At 39.2% G+C, this 25,282-nt stretch overlaps 1 protein-coding gene across 1 annotated transcript in view; it reads left to right on the top strand.

Moving 5' to 3' along the window:
• FAM19A1 (family with sequence similarity 19 member A1, C-C motif chemokine like) overlaps positions 1-22,575 on the top strand; it is a 560,264-nt gene extending 537,689 nt beyond the window's left edge. Inside the window, exons 4-5 of the mRNA XM_025376495.1 lie at positions 15,422-15,546; positions 21,440-22,575. Coding sequence (XP_025232280.1) covers positions 15,422-15,546; positions 21,440-21,457 — 143 coding nt within the window. The 3' untranslated portion in view covers positions 21,458-22,575. The remainder of the gene's footprint in view (positions 1-15,421; positions 15,547-21,439) is intronic.
• Positions 22,576-25,282: the final 2,707 nt, after the last annotated feature.

The following is a 25,282-nucleotide window of genomic DNA, read 5'->3' as shown; positions in this document are numbered from 1 at the left end:
GTTTTTTTTTTTTTTTTTTTTTTTTTTTTTTTTTTGAGGCGGAGTCTTCACTCTGTCCCCCAGGCTGGAGTGCAGTGGCACCATCTCGGCTCACTGCAAGCTCCGCCTCCCGGGTTCGCGCCATTCTCCTGCCTCAGCCTCCCGAGTAGCTGGGACTACAGGCGCCCGCCACCGCGCCCGGCTAATTTTTTTTTGTATTTTAGTAGAGACGGGGTTTCACCTTGTTAGCCAGGATGGTCTCGATCTCCTGACCTCGTGATCCGCCCGTCTCGGCCTCCCAAAGTGCTGGGATTACAGGCTTGAGCCACCGCGCCTGGCCTATTAGTGATTATTTTTAAGACAACTTGTAACCGTATGATTCGGTTGATCATGTAAATGGGGGTCTGGTATCCCCACGAGCCATCTTGTGACTAGGTAGCAGGCCTATAATAGTGTATGATTCTCTCAGGGGGCCATTTATCATTTTTTCAATTTCTTATAGCTATGCTTCTCTTTTCGCAGGAAGCATAGACAGGAAAGCCCAGGAGTCTGCCTGTTTTTATGGGCAGTAGGAAGAAAGATGGTTTAATAGTGCCAATAACACAACTACCTGCCCACTGGTCAGCTAATTTGGCATGAGCTCTATGCCCACATATCCAGCATAATCCAGTAGGGGCTGTCCAGTCCCGGTGGGACTCTGGGTGGGTCCACATGGTTTGCAACTTTGGGAATTTACTAAATGGTTTTCTCTCTATGTGATTTGAACTCCACCAAGTGACTGGTTTTGTGGTACCATTGTACAGTTTCTGTCTCAGACAACTAAGTCATCCTACGGGGTGAGTGAATTCTTTTCCTTCTCTAGCTATGCAATATTGTCCAATAATTGAGGCTTTTAGGACTAGAAATTATCAGGGTGATTCTTTTGATCCAGGAATTAATCAGGAACTGGGTCTATAGGTACTAATTCTCGGGCTTCCTATGGCCATTGATCTCTTATTACAGTTCCTCCACATATATAACATGAAGTGACATTGAGAGACTGTGCTACATGCTTGGCTAATTGCAAAAACAAATTTCTTGTTTTTCCTGGAATTTCTGGTACTAGCACATTTAGATCATCATAGAAAGTTTGAAACACTGGCTCAGGAGAGCATTTGTAAACTTCTCCTTGAACCAAGATATTTACTCAAGGACCATGTCTGGCCCCATGGATTCCTAAGGTCACACGCTCTTCTTTTTTCCAGCAAGGATCAAGGGGATTGGTTATTACTAGCTCTAAGGGGTTACATTGACCCTTAGTACAGGAAGGGCCATTTTTTCCTTTCTGAAGGTGGACTGGATCCTTTCCATCTTTTTTTTTTTTTTTTAATCCAAGTGGCCTAAATGACACAAGACCAGTATTTACATTTATTTCCACACAGTCCTAATTTATGACAGATGTACTTATTTTCTGCCATATACCCTCTTTTCTAATTAAGAGAACCACACCTCATTCCTAACTTATTGCTATTAATTACAGCACAGGCATCAAATTTTAAGGTGACTTGTTTGGGCACCCTTTTTATTTCTGTTTTGGCTAACACTTTACTTGTATTGTTTATGAGCCCCTACCAGTCTTCAGTTCTTAATCTTATTTTTAAAACTGTGGTCATGGGAGGCTCAGATGGGTCATAACACACATCAGGTCGGTCATTTCCTGGGCTACATACCTTGTATAAAATAACATTATACAAACAGGTTCTTTTCAAGAGTTCCAGTACACTTAAAATAACCATAAAATAATAGGACCTTAGCAACCTTTTGTCCTACCTCAGTGACTTGATGTATACACTGGGAACAGCCCTCAGTCTGAGGAAGGTCAGTTGAAGTCCTTACTGTACGAGTCCAAATTTTAAGGAAAATGAGTCCCGCAATGTGTTTCCTCATGCTTCAGCCATGCGTGGACAGTCAGCTTCCAGGTGTGACTGGAGCAGGGCTTGTCGTCTTCTTCAGAGTCACTTTGCAGGGGTTGGCGAAGCTGCTCCCATCCCTGTACCGCTTACAGTCTACTGATGTTTGAGGATGGTCTTGGAGGTTGGGCCTGCTAGAATAAACTGAGTCCAACACCTCTACACAGTTATGTTCAACTGGGCTCTCTGATACTGGGAGCAAGGTGGTGGGGTTATGGGTGTTGCAAACTTCAATGGTTATGTGGGGATTTTCACACAGCAAGCTTTGGTACTTGGTTAATCTAGCATTTTTTAACCAATGATGTCCTTTGGTATTTATTAAAGTTACCACAGTATGGGGGGCCTTTATATTCAGGTTTTCCTAAGGGTTAGTTTATCTGCTTCTTGTGCTAACAGGGCCTTTGCTGCAAGGGCCCTTAGACCTGGGGGCCAGTCTTTGGAAACCCTGTCTAGTTGTTTTGAGAGATAGGCCACTGGCCCTGGCCAGGGTCCCGCAGTCTGGGTTAAAACTCCAACTGCCATTTTTTTCTCTTTCTGACACATAGAGTGTGAAGAGATTTGTTAGGTCAGGTAGCTTCAGGGCTGGGGCCGACATGAGTTTTTCTTTTAACTCATGAAAAGCTCGTTGCTGTTGGTTGTAATAGATGTAGTTTATTTAATCTACATTTTTATTTACTGTCACCCACCAAAATATTGACTTAAATCCTGCAGCTATTTGATTTCCAGCTTTAAGTTGATCTGGTATTCCTCATGGGACTCCAATTGCATCTAAATAGACATGAGAGTTGAAAGACCCATAAGGGGCTTCTCTCATTTTATGATGTCTTATTATTTTTTTTCCTTCTGGTTGATGAAATGCCAGGGTGAGAGGGATAGCCAATTGGACTAAAGTATAAGTGCCACTCCAGTTATTTGGCAGAGTGCCCAGTAAAGGTCCACCACAATATCACCACACATCCACTCAGGGATGAACAAGGGCTGACTGATTGATAAGCTCTTGAAAATTTTTAAGTTCATCGCATCCCTTCAGGTCTCCAAGGAATGCTAAGTTTCCTCCCTGTTGTGAGAGACACGAAGTGAACTTAGTGTTGGGAGATGGAAGCTGGATGGCCCTCAGGGGCTGAACCATGGGGTGCCAGACTTTGGGATATAGCTGAGAGAGAGCTTGGCATGACTTATTAGTCCAGGCTGTAGAATCCTGGAAAAGAGCTACCATGTAGCCTACACCTGGTCGACTGTAGGACCACCTTAGTGGAAGGGGGACAATCTGGGCCTCTGGCCTGCCATGTGCACAAGCATAACAATTGCTTTTTTTTTTAATGTGCAGATGGAATATTCAATCCATTTTAACCAGGCATTTGCATCTTGGTATCTTGTCTTAATTGCTAAAGTTTAAGTTTTTCACTTGTATGATTCTCTAGTAAAATGAACGTATGGTTTTAGGAAAATTACAAAAACTGGTTGGGGCAGTCCATCCTTGCTCTTTAGTGGTCCACAGAATGTTGGACCAACTATGGCATGAAAGCTCTACATTGAGGGGCAACACTCCTGGTTGGCACTGAGGTCTTTATCGAAATCTCCCCAGATTAAATGGTCCTAGTTTACTAATGCCTAGTCTGAGGAGAGTCAGGAGGGACAGAAGTACTTTTCTGAAGTAGAAAGCTGTCTTTGACTTGGCAAGTCCTCACAGGATATAGCAAGGCAAGCATTAAATGCAATAGTTTGAGGCGAAATTGACTTGGTTATATTAATAACTAGATGGCCAGCAATAGAATGAGGAAAGAAGAAAGAGTAATTGAATAGATTAAAAGAGTTAAATTTTTCTTAGCTTTAGTTTGGTAGGGTTTTACCCTGGGACTATGGCCCACGACTCTGGAGAGGGTGGCACTTTCTTGACTCGGGTGTGATGAGTCCATCCTTTTTTCGCTGTATGAACAGCAGTCTTGGTGGTTAGCAGCACAAGGTAGGGGCCTTCCCAGGATGGCTCGAGTTTTTCTTCTTTCCACCTTTCAACGAGGATGTGATCTTCAGGCTGGTGCTGGTTTACCAGAAATTCCAGGGGTGGTACATGTGCTAAAAGACTTTGTTTGTTTGTTATTTATTTATTTATTTATTTATTTTGCGAGAAAGGAAAGTGGAAGATAAACCAAGTATATAATTTTTAAGAAATTGATCTTTTGTTTTAAATGTGGGGACCTTGGTAGTGGGCGTTATAGTCCTTAGTGCCTTTTTACTGAGAAATTTCCTTTAGCATCTATTTTTATTAGTTTTTAAACCAAAGAAAGCCAAATAACATTTTACATTTAACAGTGCTTCTCGTATGATTTGTATACCAGATAAGCTAAATGTTATCTTTATATTAGTGTGTTATTAATGTTAAACCTAATTTTAATAAAACCTTGTAGACTTATTTATTTAATTTTTAATGTTTGACCATAAGGTAAGATTTTATAGACTCTTTCTAACCTTTTATAATTTTTGCTAAAGAGCAGGTTGGTGCTTTAAGAAAAACCTGTTATGCTTTTACTTTAATGTCCAGTTCACAGAAAAACTGGATGATTCTTCTTTAACTTTAGCTAATATGTTTACACACAGAATGTTCTTTACAATTAATGTTTTAAAACTTGCTTACACCTTCAAAACAATACTAATTTTTTAACTTTTTAATGTAGGTAAAAATGTACATTCTTATGCCTCCTTATAATCCTTTTACCAAAGGTATATTCTTATACACCTTGCATATAACCTGTTTTTTTTTTTTTTTTCCAGTAGTTTTACATTCAGGAGGCCTAGTTACTTTTAAATTATACAGCATTTTTTGCATAAATTCTTTTTTTAACACACTTTTTTTATAACTTTTTTTCATCACTTTTACAGGCAATTTTTCGACATGCCTTAACTTTCTGACTTATTACAAACATTTCTTTCTTTAAACAACCAGTTAATTTATTTCAGGACAAGAATTTACTGTATAACACTCTTTTTATATAAACTCTATCCCCTCCTTTTTTTCCCTTTTTTTTTTTTTTGAAGATGATAACCATTCTTTTTCAAAGCGAAACTTTTTTTATGCCTGTGGACTAGACTGTCTAAGGCCACAAGAATAGAACTTATGTTATGCCCAGACCATTTGTTCCCCAAAGAAGACCACCAGAGTCCAGAGTCAAAGCCAAGCGGCAAGGATCTTTACTACAAGTTCGAACTTGGTCCCTCCATTCCACAGCATACAAGAGGGCCCCGAACAATGCGAGTGCTTGCTTTTTATAGCCCGATGTAACAGGATATGTAAAGTTACAGGGGAACAAGGTAATTCTCTCGGTTACAGCATTACAATTGGTTAATATTATACATTTAGCATTTTTTATTGGTTCCCGCTGCGTCCTTATCGGAGATTTCCCAGGTGGTGTTTTTCTGAAGTTTGAAAGAAATATGGAGGAATGTGTTTGTGCTGGGCTCAGGAAGTTGGGAGATATATGGGGGATGTGTCTCATTCCTTTCAGTTACTGTAATACATGTTACACTGTTAACTTTTAGCAAACTTTACTTTTGTTGAAAACCTTGTAAGTTTGGGATTTTAATTATCCTTTGCTATTAATAAAACCTTGTTTTGTCCAAATTAGAATTGGCACGATGGCTTTCAAAGGAATAGGGTACACTTTTTTTCTTCTTAACTACTTGTATATCTCTCTCTTTCTTTCTCTCTTTGAATTTGTCTCTCTTTGACTTTCCTTTTGCCTCTGTCTCTTCCTCTCTCTGCCTCTCTCTCTCTCTCTCTCCTTGACTCCCTCTGTCTCTTCCTGTCCGTCTCTTCCTCTCTCTCTTTGCCTCTTTTCCTCTCTGTCTCTTTCCTTTCTCTCTCTCTGCTGGTCTTTCCTTGCCTCTGCCAGCTGCTTATGCTGCTGTTCTCTCAACCACTGTGTGTTGGGGGTGGGAATCTAAAACCAGCTGTAACCAAGTGTCTATGTACATGAACTGATCTGGGTGCCCTGGCTTACATGTCACCTTGTGCCATACCTTTGAAACAAGGGATCTGTCCAGGCTTCCTTCTAATGGCCAACCTACTTCTAATGCTGGCCAGTCTGTCTTACACAAAGTTTTAAGTTTTCCTGGTGTCATAGTACTCCATAGTCTCCCTTAAATTCATTTTTGAAATTTTTCAACATAGTTCCTAGTAGGGTGGGCTTATTTGTGCCTGACCTATGCTTCTTCAATACAAAACACCACGCTCACACCACATGCACACCACAAAACAAAGAACAGATAAAAAGGGCACACACACACTTTTGCAGTTTGCACCAAACCAAAATCAAAACCAAAATCAGAGTATCCAGAAATCCAAGCCAGGTCAAAACCAAAACCGAAGTATCAAGCAATCCAACTCAAGTCAAAAATGAAAACCAAAGTGCCGGTACAGGCACACTGTGGGTGATCAGGCCACGCTTCCACTCAAATGGAGTGGGCAGGTTCCCAAGACCAGTCCTGTCAAGCAATTCAAACCAAATCAAAACCAAAACCAAAACCAAAGTGCCAATAAAGGCACACCATGGGTGATCAGGCCATGCTTCCACTCAAACAGAGTGGACAAGTTTCAAAGACTAGTCTTACCAAGTTTTAGATGTCCAGATTCCAAGTGCCCATTCGTTCCCGGAGTTCAACCACTGCGTTGATCCTCCACGGAGGCCTGCCACACACTGCTCTGGTGAGGCGTCCCACTGGGGCAAATGCTTACCTGGGAGCACTCTCAGGATCTGTGTTGCTCGGGCTAGTCGGAGTCCCCCACAGGGATGTTCCACAGGGCAGGCTTAAGCTGCCTAAGGAGCTGCCTCGACCATCTGCCATTCACCTCGCTTCCTGGTCAGGAAACCAAGAAATGTAGCAGGACAACCTGCAGACAAAACTCCTCAGACACTGAGTTAAAGAAGGAAGGGGTTTATTTGGCCAGGGGCATTGGCAAGACTCCTGTCTCAAGTGCTGAGCTCCCTGAGTGAGCAATTCCTGTCCCTTTTAAGGGCTCACAACTCTAAGGGGGTGCATGTGAAAGGGTCGTGATTGATTGAGCAAGCACAGGGTACACGACTGGGGTCTGCATGCACCAGTAATTAGATTGGAACAAAACAAGATAGGGATTTTCACAGTGTATTTCTATACAATTTCTGTAATCTATAGATAACATAACCAATTAGGTTGGGGTCGATCTTTAACTACCAGGCCTAGGGTGCGGCACTGGGCTATCTGCCTGTGGATTTCATTTCTGCCTTTTAGTTTTTACTTCTTCTTTCTTTGGAGGCAGAAATTGGGCATAAGATGATATGAGGGATGGTCTCCTCCCTTATTACAAGAAACTAAATATTTTTGTTTTCTGAAAGTATTTGTGTTTGATGTGAAATTTATTTTCGGTAGTAATACAACACAGAGAATTCATGGACTCAAAAGTTAATTTTTAAAAAAAAATTCTATGAATGCTGAATACAAAGCTAGAAGGCACTGAGTGAGCATAATAATGATCAACAACAACAACAACAAAAAACAACGTGGATTTTATGGTGAAGCAAGCCTGAGTTTTAGTGTTAATTCCTGCACGTCCTACCTGTGTAAGCTTGGGAAAGTTACTTAATCTCTCCGGGCTTCAGTTTCCTCACTTTTAAAATGGGTTAATGATAATACCTACTTTACAGGGTTGTTAACAGCAGCAAATCCATATGGGTCTGCAGCAACCTCAGATTCTGCCTCCTCAGAAGAAAGAACTTGACCAAATGACTTAAAGCAGAGGGAGAGACCAAGGCAAGTTTTAGAGCACAGGTGAAAGTTTAAAAGTTTAGAGAAGGAATGAAAGCAAGTAAAGTACACTTGAAAGAGGGACAAGCGGGTGACTTGAGAGATCCAAGCACACAGTTTGACCTTTGACTTGGAGTTTTATAAGTTGGCTTACTTCTGGGGTTTGTGTCCCATCTCCCCTGATTCTTCCTTTAGGGGGGTTGTCCACGTGTGTAGTGACCTGCCAGCACTTGGGAAGTTGTGAACATGCTCATTTGAGGCATTTTTCCCTTATCAGTTGAGTGTTCCTTGAGGAAAGTCTGTTAAACTCCATCATTTTGCTTCTTAGTGTACATGCTTGAGCCCACTCATCCAACTCCTGAGATCTTATGGGGAAGTTGCTGATGACCAGCTTCAGGTGTTTTCTCTCTGTTGGGAGACGGCCTTTCCCTGGCACTGGCTGTGACCAATTATTATTTTAGAGAGACAGTTTAACAACCACCTGACCGTCACCTGATGGTTGCCAGGCATTCCTGGTGGGGGGTCATTTCCTGCCCTGCTCATGTCAACCTAACTACCTACTTTAACAGAGTTACTGCAAAGACTGAGGTAACACATTTAAAATACCTAACAGAGAAACACATAGGAGCGCTCGATAAATGTTAATTAATCTTTTTATTATTGCATTGACTATCTTAATTCAAAATATTTAAGAATTATATATCTTTATATTTTTCTTAGGTAGGGGTGAGAATTTTCTTCTCTCTGAAGGTTCAAATCTGTCCGTTGAAATGAAAGGACAATAGATCCACAGAGGAGAAAGTATGCAAATGTGTTAATACGTACATAGACATGGGAGTACCATAAATGTGAGGCCCCAGAAGAGCTGGATGACTGAAATTTTTATACCACCCTGAGGTTACGGAAAGAATAGGGGCTTGGGTCTTCTCAGGAGGAGGAAGCGGAGGTGGCATCACTGGTTATGGGATAATGGCAGGGGCAAAACCTGGCAAATAAAGGCTGCCTTCTTATGCAGATAAAAGCCCCTCAGGTGTCTTGGAGCACTCTCAGAAGAAATAAATGGTAGCCTGTGGTAACGGTTTCTCTGTCAGACTTTAAAAGTGTCAGACTTTGAGTCTTTGTTTTGCGGGGTGGGGGCGTTGGGCAGTGCTCAGGGAAAGCCCATTTGCATCCACTCTTTACTTCACTAATGTAGATTTCTTGTTTAGATACAAATCGTCCCCACAAAAGACAGCATTTCAGAGCTATTTCTGTGTCTACAGCCCCTCTGAATAGCCATCTGAAAATATGCCAAAGAAGTAGTTGCAGGGGGTGCATATTTGGGTTCCCATCACTTATCATAAGTATCTCCATGAGACAAACTAGCATTGATATTAGCTCATTTAATTAAATCTAGTAGATCAATTCTCTTTCAAATAACCTGAAGGTTTTTAGGTAGCTTTCAGTTTGGGTGAAGAGGAGGCAATTTTGAAATTCTCTCGTTGTAAATTTTTAAAAAATATATTACAGAAAAAAATGTGTTTATGAGAAAATTATGATTAGAGAATGTAGCTTTGTAAACCAAAATAATAATAATAAAAGTCTGGGATAGGTCTCGATCAATTTGGAGGTTTATTTTGCCAATGATGAGAATACACCTGGGAAAAAGAGACACCAGTCACTGCAGGACTGTGGCCTGTACTTTTTCCAAAGAGGGTTTTGAGGGCTTCAGTATTTAAAGGGGAAAAGTGGGCCAGGTGGTAAGGAGAACAACAACAACAACAACAAAAAACAGAGGGAAGGTATGTAGTAAGGTGAGCAGTCACATCCTTATGAGGCTGTATTAGTCTATTTTCATGCTGCTGATAAAGACATACATAAGACTGGGTAATTTATAAAGAAAAAGAGGTTTAATGGACTCACAGTTCCATGTGGCTGGAGAGGCCTCACCATCATGGCAGAAGTGAAAAGCACATCTTATATGGTGCTAGACAAGAAAGAATGAGAATCAAGCAAAAGGGGAAACCCCTTATAAAACCATGAGATCTCAGGAGACTTATTTCCGTGAGAACAGTATGGGGGAAACCACCCCCATGATTCAATTATCTCTCACAGGGTCCCTCCCATAACACATGGGAATTATGGGAGCTGTGATTCCAGAGGAGATTTGGGTGGGGACACAGCTAAACCGCATCAGATGCTTTAATGAGGGATCACTAAATCTACATGTTGCATGTGAAAGGAGTAGGCAGAGGAACAGTCAAGTATGGATTCGTCTTGTGTGTTCAGTAAATCTGCATTTTACATGAGATAAAGTAAACATAGAGTAGAGGAAGAAGTGTAATATGCATTTGTCTTGGGATGGAGAGAGGGACGATTTCTACTCCTGTCTTTGTCCTGTACCTGTGAAGATAAGAGACCATGGAGAGAGACATGTGGCCTTCTCTTGCAGCTATCTGTTTAGAAGCAAAAGGAAGGATTTGTGTGTGTGTGACTCAGTTCGCAAGCTTAACTTTTCCCTTTGGCATAGTGAGTTTATTTTATTTTCCTTTCACACCTTCACCTGGAATGTAAAAGGATATATATGAAGATGGCCATGTAATGTGTCGATCAGAAACAAAATTGTTCTAATAACATCTTCAGAAAAGCAACACCATGAAGAAAACTAAAATATTTTACCCCCATATATACGTCTTTGACATATTTTAAGATGGCTGTTCAGAGGGCTTATAGACAGAAGTAGCTCTGCAAATCTGTCTCTAGTGGAGAGGATTTGCATCTGTAGAGGAAAAAAAGTGAAGTAGACAACAGATGCAAAAAACTTTTCTCTGAAGCCCCCACCTTGTCAATATTTAGAAAAGACTGACAGTCTGACACCCTGCTGTTCTCTTTGAGGGCTGCTACCTGAGAAGTTTCATCTGCATAACAGGACCACCTTTGCTAGCCAAATTTCTCTTTGCCTTCTTCCATAACCTGCTCCAAGCCCTTATTCTTTCTGTAATCTCAAGATGGCATAAAAAACATCAATCATCTTGCCTTTCTTTGGATTTTTATATTTTGAATGACTCTTTTGCACCTGTGTGCACATAATTTGTATGCCTTTTTCCCTGTTAATCTGTTTATTTTTATTTTGTTTTATATACTCAAATTAGCAAATCTGCAGGTTTAAACTTCTCTACAACTGGAAGAATGAATTGGACTCTAATAAGCCAAAGGGTAGAGCAAATCATCCAACTCTATTTAGAAGAGGCAACTCTAATGTGAATTTTTAGATATTATAACAGGTGTGAGGACATTTTTCTTCTTAGAAAGCCTTTTACCCCTATGAGCCAGTGGATTTTTACAACCTTGAATTAAAGGTGATGCATGGGTTTGGAGATGTATTTTTTCCCTAATGTCTACATTTTCATTTAGGAGATATTAATGCTTAAGACAAAAGGAAACTGCTTTGTTAGCTTGCAACAAAATAGATCAGCTCCAAGAGGGCGCAGAGCAGCCTGAAGGAGGAGGAATAGGGCTTAGAAGGAGGCAAAAAAAAGAAAAAAGAAAAATGCGAAAAGCTGACCTCACTGGTGGATATGCATTATTCGCATGACTGTGAAAAAAGGGTGATAAAATGCTAAGGTGAAGGACTGTTGGGAAAGGCAGTTTCTTCTCATCCTAAGACCAAAGGGTTTCCATTCTTGATGGTTTAGATTCAGGGCAACAGTATTGAAATATCAGGTGGGCTTTAAGTGGATATGCATCAGAAATGGTAGTAAATGTGACTGGACTGTTTCTGATTATGTGCTCACCCAAAGGAAACTTCAGATTATAGGTTTTCAATAAACACTGGCAAACCTTGATTTGTATCTTATGTATGTAACTAGAGATTTTACAATTTATTCTTGTTCCCTTTCAGTAGTGTATGTTTTTCTTGCTGCTATAACATGTGCTTCTCTTATGTAATATTGTCATCTCTTCATTCACATAAATAAAGTATTTTTACCCATGACAAGAATCTTCCTTTACTCCACGCCCAGATACAGATCACTGCCATCAAAAACAAAACAAAACAAAACAAAAACCTTTAAACTCTCAATCATTCTATACCCTGTGGAAGATTTGTGTCTTCTGTTAGAACTCTATGTTTTACCACAATATTACATTGTCTTACGTATGAATAGAGCTATTTAGAAGATTTTACCACCTATGCTTACTGGCCATATCCAATGGAATTGCATCATATGTAATTTGGTCTGGTTCACATTTAAGGTAAAAATTAAATATGGCAAAATTACCCTTGAGAAATTTCTTAAATTGACAATATAATAGAGTAGACATATGCATATAGAATCCTACTGTCACCTTAAGGGAAGAGCCTGAAGCACAAAATGTAATTTGAAGAGTTTATTTGAGCCAAAATTAGGATAGCTGCCTGGAAGACTCAGACCCAAGTAACCTTGGATATGAGATCCACTGGCCATAGTTAAAAGCAGGTTTTTAAAGGGGAAAAAATGGGGATTGGGGCAAAGTTTTTATTAGGAATTCTCATTGGTTTACAGAAATAACATTAATTAGTGATTGGATATCCATTGCTAAGCTATAGGGCATGGGATATGGTGTCCACTGAGGCATTATTAGGTTAATGCATAGCTATTTGCAGCAATTGCAAGCTATCTCCTTAGATGATTGCGTGTCTCTAAAGAGAGGAAGCAGGGTGTGATTGCTATCTCATTTTATACCTCCCTGGGCCTAATAATTTGAAAAGGCTCACACTCCTCACATAAAAGTTCTTTTCTTTCCTCACTACATAATAATTTTATTCAAAGTAAAGATTGAGGAACACTGAATTCTAAAGAAGGGGAAGTCCGAAGTAAGAAAAGCATAGAAGGAAAGCCTAAGTGCAGAGAGATGTCTGGATGTTTAAACCATTCTGCTTTTAAGTCAGCAATCTCATCCTCTAGTCAACAGTGGATAGAGAGAGAATTTCTTTTCTTTTCTTTTTTTTTTTTTTTTTTTGAGATGGGGTCTCGCTCTGCCGCCCAGGCTGGAGTGCAGTGGTGCAATCTCGGCTCACTGCAAGCTCTGCCTCCCGGGTTCATGCTATTCTCCCGCCTTAGCTTCCCAAGTAGCTGGGATTACAGGCGCCCACCACCACTCCCGGCCATTTTTTTGTTGTTGTTGTTGTTGTATTTTTAGTAGAGATGGGGTTTCACCATGTTAGCCAGGATGGTCTCGATCTCCTGACCTCGTGATCCACCCGCTTCAGCTTCCCCAAGTACTGATTACAGACGTGAGCCACTGTGCCCTGCCAAGAGAGAAAATTTTAATGTGCTCCTGCTTTGCTGTGGGGTTTACTCCATCCCGTTTTAATGTTAATCCTCTGTGATGTTATCATATTTCATTTGGCTTCTTTGTCGTTATGAGACTTAAACATCATGGTAGAGAGCATCTTTGGAACATGGGGGATGGAGGGGAGTGAGTAAAGAATCAGGGTTCTGGTCCAGTGTAAAAACAGCCAACCGGAAAACATCGTGAGACAAACACCTGGCTGACATTTTGAGGATTCTGCATGGGAAAAGCTCAAGTGGAGTTGGGAAGAGCTAACACAGGGAGGAGCTACAGAAATGACTGGTGCTTGTGTAGAAATCGTTTTTCAGTCAAGGTGTTAAGGGAAATATAGAGTTTCTTGATTTGCGTTGAGTGAATCTAGTCACTGGTTCTATAAAATTTTGTTATCAGAAAACCTGTGCTGTAAATATTTAATACGTACACTAAATTCATTGCCAGCTTCCAATTGTGGTCATTCTTTATATCGTCCTGATTATTAGGGCAGTTTTATCAGAGGCTCAACTTTTCATAGTTCCCCCCACAAAAGGTAACCACAACCCATATCAACTATACTCTCAATGGTAAGGAAATATTTTCATCTAATATTACTCTTGACTTTTATTTTGCAACTTTTCTTTTGTACTTTCAGTCAATTCATTTTTTCTTTTGCCAGGCCTTTGAAATTCTTCAAGGCCCTAGGCTGAGGGATAAACCCTAATGCTTGGTGGATAAATTGGCCTTTCTGAGAAGAATTCCTCAGTCATTCTGAAGAATATTGAGGCATTTTGTCCCCTTCGTTGAATAGAAATAGTGCAAGTTCTATGCTCTACAAAAGCTAACAGCACAAAAGTTCCTCAAGACCCAAAAATTAAGTGTAGGGTCTTCATCTTCTGAAATTTTGATGAAAAATCAAAAGGCACGAGGGCAAAAGGCAGATTAATAAAAGAAAAGACATACAAATTTATCAATATGTACATAAGGGAGAATCACAGTGATTACACTAACCCCCTAATGGCATATAAAAACTTATATACTATCTTGAGGTTACATGAAGAATGGGGACTCCGTGCATGGCCCAAAAGAGGTTATGGTGGTAAATCAGGTTATATGGCAAGACAGGTTAGGGAAGGGAGAAAAAAGGAGGCCTGGTTAGCAATGTTGGTCTCACAGGTAGCAGCCCTCAGAGAAAATAGATGGTACATATTTATTTTAGGCCTTTAAAAGTTTCAGACTCTCAGTTAATTTTTCCTAGACTGGACAATGGGGGCTTCAGAGAAAGCCTGGTTATAAGATTTTCTGTATAGATACAAATCTCCCCCTTGAAAGAAAACTTTGCTGGGCTACTTCTGTTTGCTGGCTCTCTGAACAGCCATCTCACACTATGTCAAAGAAGTATATTTTGGGGTAAAATATTTTTATTTCCTTCATGAGTCTTCCTCTTCCATATGCTTTCATCATTAAAAAAAAAAAAAAAAAAAAAAAAATTTTTAATTGCCTGTGAGTTCTTCCTGTCCATGCACAGACAAAATCTAATTCACTGAGACCATGATATTGCAGTAAAGAGTTTCATTAAGGCAAGGCTGGTCACATGGGAAACCTGGAGTTTTCACTCAAATTAGTCTCCCCAAAGCCTTGGAGGTTAGGATTTTTCAAGGGTAGCAAGGGGCTAGGGAATGGGGAATGTTGATTGTTTGGGGATGAAATCATAGAGGTCTGGCAAATGGTCCTCATGTGCTAAGTCAGCCTCCAGGTGGGGGCCACAGGACTGGTTGAGTCCTGAGTGCATGGGTCTCAGTGGAGTCAGTTGTTTGCTATAATGCAAAAGTCTGAAAAACATCTCAAACAGTCCATTTTCAGTTCTACAATAGTGATGTTATCTACAGGAGTAATTGGAAAATTACAAATCTTGCAGCCTCTAGAACAATAGCTGATTATCATTTAACTACTTCTATATCTTAAGAGAATTCAGGCCTCTCTCATAGTCCTAACTTTGTGGTCTTTCATTAGTTTTACAAAGGTAGTTTACTTTTGGGAAGGGTTATTATTATCCTTGCTTTAAGTTTAAACTAAATTCCTCCCAAAATTAGCTTGGCCTATGCCCAGAAATGACCAAAGATAGCTTCAATGTTAGAAGCAAGATGGAGTCAGCTATGTTAGGTTTCTCCTACTGTCATAATTTTGAAAAGGCAATCTCAATCCCTAACAAGACGCTCCTTGATGAAACCAGACCACATAATTATATTTGCATTATAAGACATAGAGATTAAAATCTTATTTTTCTTAATAGAATTTTCTTAACTAGTCACGGAGGATTAAAGAGGACTTAGTGTGCTTCCAAGAACATGGAAATCTGCAGAGGGACACAACGTCAGTGTTCAGGTTGTTTGGATAAGTTTCAAACACAGTTGTTTCCTGTTTTTGCACAGCCTCCATAGTGATTGGGAAATGGTGGTGTGAGATGGAGCCTTGCCTAGAAGGAGAAGAATGTAAGACACTCCCTGACAATTCTGGATGGATGTGCGCAACAGGCAACAAAATTAAGACCACGAGAGTAAGTGCACTTATTTCAAATGTATTTTGCATGTTACAGACTGTACTATTTGAGTTTGGGCTGTGCAAACAGCATCCACAGAAGCTTTGCACAGGAGAGAAGAACGATTCTCCTGTGACAGAAAGCCTTCTTAACTATGCAAATCACTGTCCATCTATGAATGAGGCATTAGAGATTGAACTTGACTTTTCCACACTGAGCAGTTTCGTGTTTCTGTCACAGACTCATAAATTAAGTTGGGTTTCCAGCCAGAGGGGAAAGGAATCATGAGGTAATTATTCAGATAACTCATCCAACATCTATAGTGCTCAGAATGATAATCAAATAAAGTTCCTCCCTAATTCATCCAGATGATTTGCTGAAAGGGTCTGCGTTTAAGTACACCTACAGAAGCCATTTTCTAATAGTTCTTTAAAAGAGTTCTGTGATGATCTTTCAGAGAACTGAAAAGAGTTTTGGGGCATGAATAAATCATTCTTTGATTTCTCTGGTTAAATCAGGAGTGATCTTCTAAACAAATAACAACCTTCAGGGTGGGGTAATCGGACCCATCAGAATTGGTGTCCTGATGCTGGAGCACGGCCCAGCTAGCCAGATATTAACCCTGTAGTTACTGGACAGCCCTGGAATCCTAAAGGGGACAGGTATGGGAGATGCTCCGGATGCTTAAGACAGTAATTATATATCCACTAATAAAAAAGTATGTCAACCTGACCAGTGTGATCACATGTATGTGTACCAATTGAGTATCAGCCCTGTTTCTCTCTCTCTCTCTCTCTCTCTCTTTGTGTGTGTGTGTGTGTGTGTATGTGTGTGTGTGTGCATGCCTGTGTGTGTTTTAATTTACAGGAGTTTTTTTGAGAGAGGGGGCTCTCATTCTGTTGCCGAGGATGGAGTGAAGTGGTGTGATTATAGCTCACTGCAGCATCTAACTCCTAGCCTCAAGCAATCCTCCTGCTTCAGCTTCCCAAAGTGCTGGGATTACAGGCATGATCCACCACACCCAGCCTATGGAGTATTTTTTAAAGCAAGCTCCATTGGTTACAAATCCTAGTATGCTGAACTTTTATTCTACCAAAAGTCTGATGTATTTGAAAGGATGTCTCTGTTTCCTACCCCTTATTATTAATCTTGACTTATTCTTCCTTCTCAGCATCACCTTTTCAATAAATAAAATTGGTTCTTGCATCTTTGTAATGCAGAAGACAAAACTAATGCTACATAATACTATATAAAATTTATTTTTCACATATAAAATAGGTGAAAACATTTTGTGTATCAAATTTCCTTGCCTATTTGGACCACATTGACCAGTAGTAAATGGCCATATATTTCCGGCTTGCTACCAGGAGGGACCTCTGAACTACCCTAGCTTGCTAACATGCATTTGTCTGTGCCTGAGTAGCTTAATGTGGATTATCCTGTTTCATTTTAATGAAACACCTACAAAAGACATTATTCAGAAATGTGCCTGGTTCATGCAACTTATCCACAGAAACCATTTTAATTAACCAGTGGAAGGTGGGATATTAGGTTTCCCTTTGGTTACCTTTTGCCTAAAAATGATTCTTCTGAATAATTTGAAGTTGCCCTCACAAATTGGTTTGTTTTAAGCTATTCTGAATGATGGCCAGTATGATTGGAATCTAACCACCTTTGTTTTAAGCACATTGCTGATATATTTCCTGCCAAATCTCTTTATTCTAAATAACTGATTGCCCTTTATTGAAGGCAAGTCTTGCTCTCATGTTGTCTCCAGATGTGAAACACAGTAAAGAAAAATAATTCAAGTCAGGATTTAAGTATGTGAAATTCCAAGAATACCAACTAGGAGACTTTTTGGAAGACAGAATATAAACAAAACAAAACGAAAATAGAAGCAGAAATTGTTAATGCTACTTTTTTGAGACCAATGTAACTTTCTTTTATTTGGCCTCTGTAGAGTACATTTTAAAACCATCAGGTGTGTTGCAGATGCACCCTAGACATTTTCCAATAATACAGGAGTATTGTGCAGGATCCGATCACAGTAACAGAGACTGGAGCACACCATTTGCTACCTCCCTGGGTGGGCTGAATTCAACCCAAGCAGTTGAATGGATGAGATAAATAAATTACCATTGCAGTTGGTTTGAAAACAGAGGATGTACCTGTTCTGACGTGTACATCCATTTCAAGCAAGGAAATAGGAGACTACTCTACAGCCATGTGAGCTGCACACCAGTCAGCTGAGAATTCTCAAGTCTGTCCTTAGAAAAGGAAAAAGAGGACACTGGAAAAGCTGTACTTTTTAAACCTTCAGAAGACTCAAATGTTCCTACTGACATACATCCTCCCTCCTCCCTCCTTCTCAAGAAATTCACAGTGAAATAAGCACTTTTAAACACAAAGGGCACCAATGAAGTCCAGATAATGTATACAGGAACCATCTATTCTGTGTGAATGGTGTGTCAAAGATCATGTGCTCTGAAAACACATTTTATATTAACTTTTCTTCTATACCTTATGTATTCTTCTCCATCAGAGCACAAATATGCTTACTCACTTCAAATATTGATTCTAACAATTTGACTTTAAAAATGGTTTAATTCACAAATGTACTTTAATTATTATGAGTCACATGTTCTCATTGTTCTGCTGTTATCAACGAGGTAAAAAGAAAACTACCTCTTTTGTTCTTTATTGTGTAAGACTAATTCAAAGAGAGTTCACTCAGGATAAAAAAAAAAAAAGTTGGAGAAACACACTCATATTGTTAATAGCAACTGAGAGTTTCCTTCATACTATTACTTTAAAAGTAACTTCAATATAAAGATAATCACGAGAAAGCTTCCTGAGACTTCATTCTCTTTCCTATAAAAGACTGTTCCAAACCTTCATCTTTTGTAGGATACTTCCAAAATAATCATCCTGAACAAAATTCTTTTCGAAATGTGGATGAATAATGTTTCAAAGTATGATCTAATTTAAAACTTTATGGTGTTCATTTTTTAAGGAAGGTGAAGAGTAGAAATGCGGTGGTTCATCTTAACTACCAGACACCCCAGAACGTCTGGACTAGCCCAGGTAACAGGCCACAGTCTAAAGAAAAACCTCAGGAACAATGGATATGAGTGACATTATTACCACAGAAGGAAGGAGAAAATATAGGTGGAATTAGGCAAAGCCTTTTCTTTCAGGAGATTTGAAATAACTTTTTTAAGAGAGGAAGACTCCTGGATGCCACCCTATAGAAAAGAAGCATTCACCTTGAGAGGTTTTCCAAGACCCAGCCTGGAGTAGAATAAATCTGGCAACACACACACTTCTGGGGAGAATCTCAGTACATCTGGGTGAAGTTTCATGGCCAAATTATTCCCCTGTGTCTGCTTGATCATTGTTTCAATTGCTTTATTAAATTGCTTTGTTGGTACTTAGGAGCAAGACTAACCAACCAAAATATTGACTAGAGATTTTGTTCTTGCAGTTTTAGATACCTATTTATTTATGTCTTTTCTTTAAATTATATCAAATACATAAGTTTGAAAGTTGGGGAGGCTCTATCTCATGTATTCAGATACATGTCTATACCTTGTATATTCAGGAACAATGACTTAATTTAGAAAGACAGACTTCCGCCTTAGAGATGTAAAAATGAAAAGTATCTGAGACAGGTTTTACTCAATTTGGAAAGTTTATTGGCCAAGGGTATGAATGCATGATCTAGAGGTAGGTCTGTGCCTTTCTCCAAAGATGATTTTGAGGGTTTCAATATTTAAAGGGAAAAGGGTGGATATTGAGGAAAGAAGCAAATTTTTAAAGGTGTGGTTGGATAAGAGACAAATAGTTACATTCTTTTGGTCTTTGACCAGCCTTTCACCAAATACACCATTTACATGTGGGTAGGGGGTAGAGGAAGAGCCACCTAGGCCTTCATCTAGCTCAGTTAATCCATATTTTTACATCAGAGGATGCAATTAGATATACATTTGTCTCAGATGAGCAGAGAATGACTTAGAATTCTGTCCTTTGTCCTGCACCTGAGAAAACAAAGTATCAATTTACATTGCCAGGGTAAAATTCAACAGAAAGGTTTTAGGGTAAAATTCAACAGAAAGGTTTTAGGGTAAAGATCTGGGACCCACAAGGAATTTCCTTGTGGTAAAATTGTGAGTGAGGTATGTGGCTTTTGAAAAATCTGTCTAGCTGTATCATTTAGGAATAAAATGAGGCCGGGTGCGGTGGCTCAAGCCTGTAATCCCAGCACTTTGGGAGGCCGAGACGGGCGGATCATGAGGTCAGGAGATCGAGACCATGCTGGCTAACACGGTGAAACCCCGTTTCTACTAAAAAATACAAAAAATTAGCCGGGCGAGGTGGTGGGCGCCTGTAGTCCCAGCTACTGGGGAGGCTAAGGCAGGAGAATGGCGTGAACCCGGGAGGCGGAGCTTGCAGTGAGCTGAGATCCGGCCACTGCACTCCAGCCTGGGCGACAGAGTGAGACTCTGTCCCCAAAAAAAAAAAAAAAAAAAAAAAAAAAAGGAATAAAATGAGAGGCAGGTTTGCCTGACATCATTCCCAGCTTGAATTTCCCTTTGGCTTAGTGATTTTGGAGTCCCTAGATTTACTTGCCTTTCAAAGACAAAATAAGTTATTTGACGATGGAATAATATCAGCTAAAAACTGAATGTCAGTTATTTGGAGGCAGGAAGAGGAAGAGAATGAAATGAGGAGAAAACCAGTTACTGGAAAAGACAAATTAACAGGTTAAAATAGGAGAACATAATCTGGTGTAATATCTTGGGAAGTAGCAAACCACCCTGGATTTGCTTCATTCCAGTATGTGAATGTCTCTCAGACTAGTGAGAAAATCAACAGTTAGTACACAATGTAAAGTCAAGTTTTATTTCCTAAAAGGAGGAGGTAGAAGACCCCAGATTGCACACTTAACCACTATAACCATCTTGTCAAATCGGTGTTTTCTGTAACTGGCCCAACACAAATCCACCTGCCTAACTCTAAAATTCTTAAATGGACTTCTACCTCTAGCCTCAGAACACTCAACTTCTAAAACTATAAAGAAGTAAGAGATAATAAAGAAAAATGCCATATTTCCTAGAATTCTAGAGTAGAGGTTTCAACTCCATTAGAATTGTTATTTATGCTTGAAATTAGTGGTTCTCTGTACATGTGTCCCTTTGAATATTTGAACCTTTGGTACCCTATTCAAGTGGATTAAAAGACATCTACAGCAACAGAAATGTAATTTTGATTGCCCTTGAACACTGTGTCATTGAGTAGAACAGTTTCTCACCTTGCACAGGAACAGATTCTCATCAGTGTGTTCCTACACAGACGTGGTCTAACCTTGGCAATGACCTCACCTCATGCCAGCCCTCTACATGTTACAACAGGCCAACTTCACAAGACCATGGATTAACTTACTCAGTTCAAATTCTCATCAGATAAACACAGGACTGATTACATAACATGCAAGGCCAGGTGCAAAATGAAAGTGCAGGGCTCTTGTTTAAAAAGTATTCATAACCCCAAGATGTCAACAGAAGAACATTAAACCAAGCAGGAGGCTCTTTCCAGGATAGGGCCTTGTGCAACTTCATAGGTCACATGCCTAGGAAACCAGTCCTGGATAGGCATTGTTCCAAGAGTCTCACTCCTTAGGAGTGCCATCATCAATTCATTGCATTGATAAAAAATATGGTGGCCTATCAATATGATTTGATGACCATTTGAAAATGACTGCTCTAAACCTTAAGATTTTTGACTTCAGATCATCTGAAAAAAAGCAACATCCTGAAGATCCAAGGTGTCCTCATTTTCTGCGTAATCACATTTCTTTGTGCCTTCATTTTGCACTGTTCTCCCTGAAATGTCTGTCTTTCTTTGGTTTCAGATTCACCCAAGAACCTAACAGAAGCATTTGTGGTAGTAAAGGAAAACCAACCCTCTGGAAAATACATTTTGAGAATCTCAAACATCTCACATATATACAAGCCAAATGGATTTCTTACTTGCACTTTGACTGGCTACCAGATAATCACAGTGCGTTTACTGTGTGTAACGAAATATCCTACAGTGAGAAGATGCAGCATTTTGGCAACACCATGGAAAGTGGGCTTTAAAAAGGGTTTTCTCAGTGCAATTTTTGGGGATCATGAAGAACGATCAACTGTCTTCTAATTTGAATCTATAGTTACTTTGTACCATTTGAAATATATGTATATATATATATATAATATTTTGAAATATTATCTATTCTCTTCAAGAAATGAACAGTACCACAGTTTGAGACGACTGGTGTACCCCTTTGAGTTTTGGATGTTTTGTCTGTTTTGCTTTGTTTTGGTAGTCATTTCTTTTTCTAACGGCAAGGAAGATATGTGCCCTTTTGAGAATTCAAGATGGCACTGACACGAGAAGGCCAGCTACAGGTGGACTCCTGGAATTTGAGGCATCATAATGATACTGAATCAAGAACTTCCTTCTGCTTCTACCAGATGGCCCAAGGAAGCACATTGTCCTGTTTTATTACTTTCTACCCTGTGCAATATTAGCATGCAAGCTTGGCTTACATAATCATACTTTATATTCAATTGATATATAATAACCGTTCTAACCTCTTCCAGGAAAATATTTTTAGAGCTACTAGCTTTTCCACATATAAGAAAATGAGGATTCTTAAGGGAGCCACTCCACCATGCTATTAAGACTCTGGCAGAGTTATGGGTAGGATATGGATCCCTACATGAATAAGTCCTGTAAATACAATGTCTTAAGGCTTTGTATAGCTGTCCTAGACTGCAGAAATGTCGTCTGATTAAATCCAAAGTCTGGCATCGTTAACTACATAGTGCTGTAGCAACAAGTCTTACCATGGCACCTCTTTCTATGTTTGGTTTGCTTTTTCCAAGAGTATTCAGATCTCCTCTTGTGAGATAGGAAGGCTATGAAAGCAATTAGGTTTCAGGATGATCTATGTGACCAAATGTTGGACAGCCCTATTAAAGTGGTAAATAACTTCTTTCTAAACCTACCTGTCTTCTTTATTTTGCCATTTATTTTTACCGAATCAACCTTAACCAAATCCAGAGAATGCCCTGCTCAGAGACTCATAGTCAGCCAGAACTTTTCCCATAAGGTCTTTGTTTCCATTGTGGCTACTATTTCCATTGTTAATATTTTGAAAATCAGAAATCCATTACTATAACTGCAGTGTCCTCAGTCAGCAAGCCGAAATGTCAGATCCCATTATTGGGCTTTCGTAGTGGTTACTGGAATAATAGATATGGGGCTAACCCCACCAAAAAATGAATGACCTTTTTCTTTTCTTGAGAGTTACTCAGCTAATGCTTATAAGAAGTAAATATCTACTTAAGTTCTAGTTTTCCTGGAGATAGCATAATCATACTTTCTGTTCCAGTCATCTTGTAAGTGTATCAATTTTTATGCAAAATACATTCTCTGGAATGAATGTTGTTATGGCTTCTTATTAGGTCAGTAGCACATTGGGTCCCATGGTTTCAACTTTTAAATTTAAATCTCAGGTCAAATTCAGAGGCTCCCCTATCTCTATCAAGATAGCCTGAAGTCTGATTGAACACACAAACACTCTAACCAGATAAACTGATTCTGCATCTTGAAGGCCTATAAAAGCATCAAGACAGAAATAGAATCCTGAGTGCAAAATCTAGGCTTCTCAAACACTTTCACAAAATATTTGCCAGAAGGTAGCACAAAGTTCACACCAGAAAATCAGAATATTTTGAATTTATGATCCAGAAGCAAAATGTGAAGGAAAAATCCTCTATAATCAAATATATTTGGGCAAGTTTCTAAAACAAAATAGAGATATTTACTGGGGGAATTGTCAGAGACTTTAATAAACCAAAGGGCACTGTGTGTCTTTAAAAAAGACTAGAAGAGGGGAAATCAAGTAAGAAACCTCTAGCTGGTCACATGGCTAATGGAGCACACATGCCCTGCCTAATGAAAAACTGAAAGAAATCACTTCTATGTAAGGGTATAATCACTGCAGTGTTACATCTTCAGTTTTTCAAAAGAACCAGAAATCTAGATTTTACATAAAAGTTTCTATCACGCCTAAAGTGAGATGAACTAATTTGATTTTTTAAATGCTGCCAGCGTTAGTATTGCTCCAAATTCTCTGAACATGTGGACTTTACTATTAGTGTTCCCTAGGATACTCTTTTAAAAGCATTGATACTAAATGAAAATCCAATGGGAAGAAAGAAGGCTATTCTCTTTTGTATAGCCTCACACATGCAGACACTTCTCATAACTCACAAGATGTCTTGGTCACAGCTTTTCCTTTTCTGTAACCAGAGCCTTTAAGTCAGTGAAGGAGCTGGTCTAGAGGTCCACATCTGTTCATTCATTTCCCATCAGTCAATTCATGCAATAGTCTTTATTGAAAAGACCTGGAGAAAAAAATCACAACAGAATCAGGAAACCATCCAATAAGACAGTGCAAATATTTGTAAATGTCGTCAAATTCAATTTGGATTTATCCAAGTCCCTTACACAAATGTGTGAACCACCAAATTGTGTTTAAATTTAACTTGCTCCAGTTTGGGGAATTCAGTAGCTACCATCTGCCTATTGAATCTGCACATTTATGGTGTAAAAACTTATATTACGTATTTCTGTTAATAAAGAGCTCAGTGTGGTATGACTAATATTGATTTTGAGCTTGTGCATCCAGGACGATGAATAATGTTATAACATAATTACAGTAAATGCAAAGAGTTTTATCCAGAGCCCTTCTCTTAGTAAAAAAGTGAAAATGTAGCTTATTTCATAAAACGAATATTTTCAAATAATGTAAATCTTGTTTGTTGACATTTTGGGGTGATTCGATTAATCCATTAATGGACTAGGCAAGCACATTGAGAAGTTTACTGCTTGGCTTTTTTCCATTATAGAATGATGAAGAATGTTTTCACCAAGACACAATTCAACATGTTTTTTCGATCAAATTGGGTATAACTTTCACAAAGCAATACAGTGGTTTTATAGTACAATATATTATGCCACCTTGCCGTTGTCACTGATACAGTAAGTTATGGAAGATATAAAGATTGTTTATATGAGGAGATCCACCACATTCTTCACCTGCACAGGGTACACACTGCTTCCCTGGGAGGTTAAATATCATGTCATAATACGACTTTTTCTTTTAATTAAGCTTGACAGCCCCATTTCAAAAGCTATTAGAGTTTGCTTGACAAAGAAGTGTGTCATGTCTTTTTGTGAGCTGTCTACCTTCTAAATAAAAGACTGCGTGTTTAATGAATTGTAGGGCTCGAGCCATCTCCAGCTAGTTTACAAATACAAGAAAACATGATAAAAGGCACTACTCTGGAATGTAAGAACTCAGGACTAGTGGGGGCAGTAATGGAATCTAATTTCATACTACCCATGGGAATAATACAAAAGTGATGAACTAGAATCAGGTTCACACTTTAAATTAAAGAGGAGGCCATTAATTGTACATACTCGCCTCTTAATATATTCCCTATTAAAGGTTTAAAGATTTGAGGTTGAATACGTCAGGATTCTTTTTCCTTGTAAAAGAGCTCAGGGCATATCAATGGATGTCATGACATGCTCACATCATTGGTCCACAAGTGGCTCTCATTTGTTTATTTACTTAGGAAGTTTGCTTCATTTTCAAAAAGTTTAAGCTCTCATTCTGGTAGCTAGTTACATCATTAAA

This window comes from Theropithecus gelada, chromosome 2, assembly GCF_003255815.1.
Source record: "Theropithecus gelada isolate Dixy chromosome 2, Tgel_1.0, whole genome shotgun sequence".
Lineage (NCBI taxonomy): Eukaryota > Metazoa > Chordata > Mammalia > Primates > Cercopithecidae > Theropithecus > Theropithecus gelada.
This window is presented reverse-complemented; position numbering and strand designations above follow the sequence as displayed.